Source organism: Nannospalax galili, unplaced genomic scaffold (assembly GCF_000622305.1).
Source record: "Nannospalax galili isolate Female #2095 unplaced genomic scaffold, S.galili_v1.0 scaffold634, whole genome shotgun sequence".
Taxonomy (NCBI): domain Eukaryota; kingdom Metazoa; phylum Chordata; class Mammalia; order Rodentia; family Spalacidae; genus Nannospalax; species Nannospalax galili.
The window spans coordinates 1089213-1096292 of NW_008336853.1; the positions used below are offsets into that span (position 1 = coordinate 1089213).

Here is a 7080-nt window from a genome sequence, read left to right on the forward strand (position 1 = left end):
TCTGCAGGTACCCCATGTGTAGCATATACTCATATAGACACACATACATATAAATGAAGATAATTTTTTTTTTTTTTTGTCTTTTTCAGACAGGGTCTCCCTGTAGCCCCAGCTGTCCTGGAACTCATTATGTAGACCAGGCTGGCCTCTAACAGAAAGATCCGCCTGCCTCTGCCTCCCAAGTGCTGGGATTAAAGGTGTGTGCCACCACGCCTGGCATATCTTTTATTTATTTATTTATTATTTTTATTTTATGTGTACTCATGTATTGCCTGCATGTAGGAAAGTGCACCCATGTGCACAATGCCCTCAGAGGACAGAAGAGGCTGTTGGATCCCCTGGAACTGGAGTTACAGGCAGTTGTTAGCTGCCATGTGGGTGCTGGGATTCGAAACTTGGTCTTCTGCAAGAACAGCCAGTGTTCTTAACCGCTGAGCTATCTCTCCAGCCCCGAAAATAAATCTTAAAATAACAAAAAACCTAGGGGCCAGGTGTAGTGATAAACACCTGCAATCCTAGAACTTGGGAGGGGGAGCAGAAGGACTGCCAGTTCAAAGTCATCTTTAGCTACATAATAGTTCAAGGTTATCCTGGGCCATGAGACACTCCTGAAAAAAACAAACAACTGGGAAAGACAGGGTCTCACTGTGTAGCCCTAGCTGGTCTGGAACTTACTATGTAGACCAGGCTGGCCTTGAATTCAGAGATCTGCCTGCATCTACCACCTGAATGCTGGGATTAAAGGCATGAGCCACCATACCTGGCCTAAAAAAAACATAATCTTTACAGATAACATGAAAGTCTCTTTTGACCCCCTGGCTCCCACAGTGGACAGAGGACAGTGCGGGCAGCAAGGCCAACAAGAACCCTGGGAGATTTAGCTTAGTTTGGTTTGGGGCACTTAAATGGTCCCCTTGTCCATGTTATTTCTGTTTCCCACTTGATGCCCCTGACTTTGAATTTTGGTTCTCTGCCTACTGCCTTTAAATTTTCTGCTGGCTTCAGCACCTCCAGACTTCACACCAGCATTTCATGCCCAGAGAAGTCAAGGCTGGAGGGCACGGCCAACTCATTTTGTTTTATGGGTCTTAAAACCGCTTTATTATTCACAGAAAAGCACAAAGTATGAATGTATAGCTTAAAAGGTTCTTATAGAGTGAGTCTCTCTAAAGTGACCCCTGGGTATAGAAACAGCTTTGCCAGCTCTCCAGTCTCTACGTGCCCTTCTTACGCCCCCGTCAACATCCCTAGAAGTCACTCCCTTGTTTTGTTTTTGGTAATGTAGCGATGTCCTGTCCCCCTCCCTTTTATTTATGTATGTATGTGTTCGTGTGCATGAGAGAGAGCGCAGGCATCCACAGAGGCCAGTAGGGAGCGTCAGGTCCCCTGGGGCTGCAGTTAGAGGCAGTTGTGAATCACCTAATACGGGTGTTGGGAACTGAACTTGAATTCTCTGGAAGAGCAGGAAGGGCTCTTAACCACTGAGCCATCTCAGTCCCAGATCATATTTTTAAAAACAATTGTGGGTGCTGGAGAGAGAGCTAAGTGGTTAAGCACAGTGGCTGCTCTTGTAGAGGACCCAGGTTTGGTTTGCACCAACCAAATGGTGGCATACAACTATCTGTAACTACAATTCCAGGGGCTGTAACACCTTCTTCTGGCCTCTTCAGGTGCTGCATGCATGTGGTGCAGTTACATACACATTTTTTTTAAAAGGCAGGTTTTTTTTTTTTTTTTTTTTTTTTTTTTTTTTTGCTTTATTTTATGTGCACTGTGTGCATGTATGCAAGTGCACCTGTGTTGTGCAATGCCTGCAGAAGAAAGAGGGTGTTGGATCCCCTGGAACTGGAGCTATGGACAGTTGTTCGAACCCAGGTCTTCTGCAAGAACAATCAATGTTCTTAAACTGCTGAGCCATCTCTCTAGCTCCTTGTTTTGTTGTTTTTTTTTTTTTTTTTTTTTTTTTTGAGACAGGGTCCAGCTATGTACCCTAGTGGGCCTAAATCTCACAGCAATTCTGCCTCAGCCGAGGTCCTGGGATTATAGGTATGCACCACTGTGTCCAGAAAAAGAGATTTATTTTTATTTTATGTTTTGCCTGCATGTAAGCACACTATGTGCATGCAATGCCCATGAAGGCCAGAAGAAAGCATCTGATCCCCTGAAATTGTAGTTACAGATAGTTGTGTGCTACTATGTGGGTGCTGGGGACCGAACCCAGGTCCTATGCAAGAGCAGTCAATGCTCTTAATTGCTGAGCCATCTCTCTAGCCCCAGACATTTTTTTCTCTCATTCTACCTTTACGTGGATTGCAGAGATTGAATGCTAGTTGTCAGGTATGAGTGGTCAGTGATAAGCTTTACCTGCTGAGCCATCCTGTTGGCCCTTCTGTTCAAAGCCAGCCTCAGTTACACAGTAAGTTTGAAGCCAGCCTGGGCTGTGTGAAACCCTGCTTCAAAAAGCCCCCAACCCTACCCAATAAAATTAAAACCTAAGTAGATGTTATTAAAAGGTAAATGAAGATTTAGATTGTTAGACCGGGTTCTTAGGCAGTCCAGCCCCTCCCTGACTACCTCGGCCAGCTCACCATGGGGTGAGGCTGGGCTCTCTCTGGCAGGACCACTTGTGCAGGGCAGGTTGTCCCAATGTCCTGCTCCCAGACCTTCACAGACCCAGTCCAGGCTGGGCACCAGCTATCCCACCTGCCATCCTGCAACTACTCTGCTCTGACCTCAGGCAAGCTGTCCCAGCCTAGTCCTGTCCTACCCTGCCAAGCGGGAAAGGCACAAGGGCTTATAGTCAGAGGGACTCCGCCCCACAGAGGAATCCTCCCAACCTGGCAGTGCCCCAGCTGGACAGATGGGTTGTGCTTCATTGCCACTTGGAGACCAGGAGAGCCTGGTTTGTCAACTCTATGTGTCTTGAGGCTGGTCCAGAGACCTCCAGGGCTGGGTCCTAGCACACTAGCCTCACCTTGGAACTACAGCACATTCCACCACTATCCATCAGGCTGAACAAGCTCTTGTCTGACTTTTCCAACTCCCTTCTAAAGCCCTGAGTCCCTCTGCATCCCCAGAGCTACTCCAAATCCCACCTCTGTGTGGTAGATCCTGTTCTTAAGCAGTAAGTCTCTGAAAAGATCTCAACAAACTTCCCAGCTTTACAGTCACAGCAGCGCCACAAACCTCAGGTGTCAGCAGGAGCTGGCTCCCCTGACACAAAGAGGTTTGAGCCTGAGCCTGTCCCCAACTGTGGAGTCCCTGGGACTTTGAGACTTGTGGTCTCAGGGCCAAGGACATTAGACTAGGACTTACTGACATTACACCAAGATTTTGGGTCTCACTTCCCTCACCTTTACAAAAATTACTTCCAAGATTCCCCCTTTTAGTGCTATGATGTTAACTTAAACAGGGTGACAGATCCTCAATTTCAGGGAACAAGTGAAAGGCTCAGGGTTTTCTTTTCTGTCCCCTTAGACTTCCCAGGATAGAAATGATAAACGGAGCCATTAACCGGGGGCTAACGGGAGAAGGCCATGGCCCACTCAAGGCTCTAGGCAGCTCACCATTGCAGCACTGAATCTGAGCTGATGGTCCTGTCGTCCAATGTGCGGAAGCCTGGCAGCTGCACCACAAACACGTTGCCACTCTCTGTGCCCAGGTAGAGCAGCTCTTGGGAGGAGTGAGGCAGAACCATGGTGATCTGCGTGGCACTGGGGGCAGCCCTATAAACAGGGACAGCTGCCCATAAACTGTCTGTTGTCCAGGCAGGGACCCCAGGCAAATGATCAGTATACTTTTTACCAAGGTGAGAGACAGACAGCAGAGTGTGTGAGCTGGGAGGGAAGAAAAATATCTAGGACCCTTGTGCACAAGAGGTTCTGGGCATGGGAGGGGTACAGTCCATCCCACTATACCCAGAGTACCTGAGCACAAGACAGTGGCTTGAACACATGTTAGGCACTGTCAAGGGTGCAATGGGTTACTCAAAGGATAAGCCACCCTGGAACTGGGAGAGAGGATAAGGTGGGCCAGGAAAGGAAGGGGATTATGGAGCTCTTACCCCGGGGGGCCACGTAGAGTGAAACTCTCTTCTTCCTGAAGCTCTGACATGCCACCCTTGACCTTCAGGTTCCATAGGTGCAGGCTGTTGTCATCTAACAGGGTGACCAGCTGGCACTAGGGAGAAAATGGGGACAGGAACGTACTGCCTCATTAGCCAAAGAGAGCCAACATTCTCCAAGACCTTCACTCCCTTGGACAGCCCAGGCTGCACCAGGTGTTTCGAGGAGTTCCAAGACCAGAAGTCCTCCCGAGCTTTTCGATGAGCACCAAACCCAGGCCATGCCCCTTGCCATACCACCTCTTCTGGTAGACAAGAGGATAAGAAGGTCAGCAAGGAAGCCCTGTCCCTCCTAGTCCCCTCTCCAAGCTAGGTGCTCACCTGGCCAGGCAGGAAGTGGATCTGCATCACAGCATTGTTCTCCCGATGGAGCCCCATGAACTCTACCCCGGGGGCACCGTATCTAGGAGAAGACTCAGGAAAACCTTGGAAAGTTGGATATCAGCCAGGTCCCACCCTAGTGGCAGGCTCAACTGCCCAGGTGGCAAAGAGCACACAGAGGGAAGGGCCTGCCCATGTCCAGGGGCAAGAGGTTGGGGGAAAAGGGCAGTGGCCTGGCCCAGGGGCACACAGCCTGACCCTGGAGAGTTTCCCCACCATGACAGATGGGGAGCAATTCCCCAGAAAGGTGAAACTCTACCTGGTAACTGTTAGGTGGAGGGCCTGCCCATGTCCAGGGGCAAGAGGTTGGGGGAAAGGGCAGTGGCCTGGCCCAGGGGCACACAGCCTGACCCTGGAGAGTTTCCCCACCATGACAGATGGGGAGCAATTCCCCAGAAAGGTGAAACTCTACCTGGTAACTGTTAGGTGGCCACCCCTCCCCTAAGCCGCCCTTGCAATCTGAGCTACTACAACAGGCCCATTGCCTGTCACCCAGTGGTACCTGTGAGAACACAGGTCATGATAGGGGCCACCCCCTGCAGCTTTGCCCTGAGTGTTGGCAACTGGGGTATGACTGGCTGGCAATGATTAACCAGACAGGGGAAGGTTATACCATGGCAGGGCCTGGGCCCCAGCCTCTTCTGTGTACACCAGCCCCGCCCAGTCCACCTGGCACCTGCAATTCACTCATGCTATGGGGGGGTGGTGTGTGTGTGTTTAGGATCCAGCTCACCCCAGGCTAGCTGGAGGTTAACTTTGAGGCCCAGTGGAGGTGAAACCTGAGGCCCAGCTAGCTGGAGGTTAAATCTGAGGGGCAATCTCATGAAACTACTCACACTCTAGTCATCCAATGTTCTAGACAAAAGACAGTACAACCAGACAATGTCCAATCACAAGTCAGGGAGGGCCTGTCCCTGCCAAGCAAAGTCCGCCCCCTCTCTAGTGTGTGTGCGTGTGTGGCTACTCCCCAACCCGAGGCCACCCTACCTCCACCTGTGGACACAGCTCAGGGCCGGCCAGTCTACTCCAGACCTTCATGGAGGAAAACGGTAAACAAAAAAACGGTAAACAAAAATTGCTTCTTGTCTCATCACTACCTCCACTTGCTACTGGCAGGACAGAGTTCTGAGTGCATATATGGAACATTCTAAGGGACAAGAGGGGTCATGTGAAATCTATTTTTTTTCAGGGAGATGGGTAGACTTAAAGGCAGCAAAGAATGGGGCCCAGGCCTCCCTAAAGGAGGTGTGCCCACTATCTTGGAGGTTCTCTCAAGAGCCCCATTGCTATCGTAGCCTGAGGGGGATACTGGGAAGGTATCTGCTAGGTGCTTGACTGGCTGGCCACCCACTTACACAGTGATAGGACACAGCTATCAGGCCCTTCTTTAGAATCTCCTGCCTTCAGCCCAGCCTTCCCCACCCCCCACAACAAGTCTCTGGGCCCCACACCCTGTCAAAGCAGAAGGAAAAGACACTGGGGCAAAGCTGTCTCCTCTGGGCATGATGCCAGCCACTCAGGGCCCCACAATCAGATATAGCTCGATCCCTGAAACCTCCAGTTGTAGTAAAGAAGGAACGAAAAGACAAAATAAACCCAGCCTTCCTCCTCTAAAATGGCACATAGCTTGCCAGGCTAACTTCCCTCCCCTGCTCTTAGACCAACTGCCCAGCAGCAAAGCTGGCAAAGATCTCAGCTACCCCACACCCCACCTTGGTCTCTCCCTGTGGCTGTAGGCACTGGTAAGGATACAGCTTGACGGCTCCGGAGCGGGTGCCAATGGCCAGGATGCGCAGTGAGGAGCTGTAGCCGAGGGCACTGGGCTGGTGTGGGAAGCCATGTTCCACCGTCTGTAAAAGAACCATGTGGGCCAGGCTTGCAGACATATCCCTTGAGTCCCTGTGTCCCCTTGGTCTGGCTGGGATCAGGCTGCTGAGCCATAGCTCAGAACCAGTCCAACAAGAAAGAGGGATTTGGACCCTCTCAGGAGTACTGGAACTAAAGCCAAACATCTTTTCCTACAGTCCATATACCTCACCACATGGCCATCCCATGTGAGCCCACTGTCTCCAACACTATGCAGGCCATCTGATATTCTCCAGGAACTTGTTCCTTTACCAAGAGCACCTCAGGCAACCCTCCAGCCTTCCTGAGTATATGGGAGGTAGTGGTGGAGTGGACCCATGGAGACATGGGTCCCTCAGGAAAGGCACCTGGAGGTGCCATAGCTCCAGGGGCACTCTGCAGCCTGAGGTCACTTCAGCATCCCTGCCCAGCTCTGGATTCCCCAAAGTCCCTTGTCACTGTGTTTTCCTCAACTGTTGTCTAAAACGGAACATTTCTGGAGTGTTGTTGCAGGTACATCATGCTTTGTTCCTTTTCCATTTCATTTTAATTTTTTTTTCTTTCTCTTTTGGTCTTTTTGAGGTAGGGTCTCCCTGTAGCCTCAGCTGGCCTGGAACTCGGTATGTAGACCAGGCTGGTCTTCAACTCCCACAGATCCACCTGCCTCTGCCTCCGAGTGCAGGGATCAAAGGTATGTGCCAGCATACCCAGCTTCAGTTTTTTTTTTTTTT

General features: G+C 50.6%; 1 protein-coding gene across 2 annotated transcripts in view; it reads right to left on the reverse strand.

Annotated features, from left to right (window-relative positions):
• The window catches only part of Llgl2 (LLGL scribble cell polarity complex component 2), a 38941-nt gene that overhangs the window by 9927 nt on the left and 21934 nt on the right, over positions 1-7080 (reverse strand). For both annotated transcript variants that reach the window (XM_017797741.2, XM_008831398.3), the window contains exons 3-6: positions 6257-6354; positions 4445-4526; positions 4064-4179; positions 3567-3725 (exon numbers count right to left, since the gene is read on the reverse strand). In XM_017797741.2, coding sequence (XP_017653230.1) covers positions 3567-3725; positions 4064-4179; positions 4445-4526; positions 6257-6354 — 455 coding nt within the window. The remainder of the gene's footprint in view (positions 1-3566; positions 3726-4063; positions 4180-4444; positions 4527-6256; positions 6355-7080) is intronic.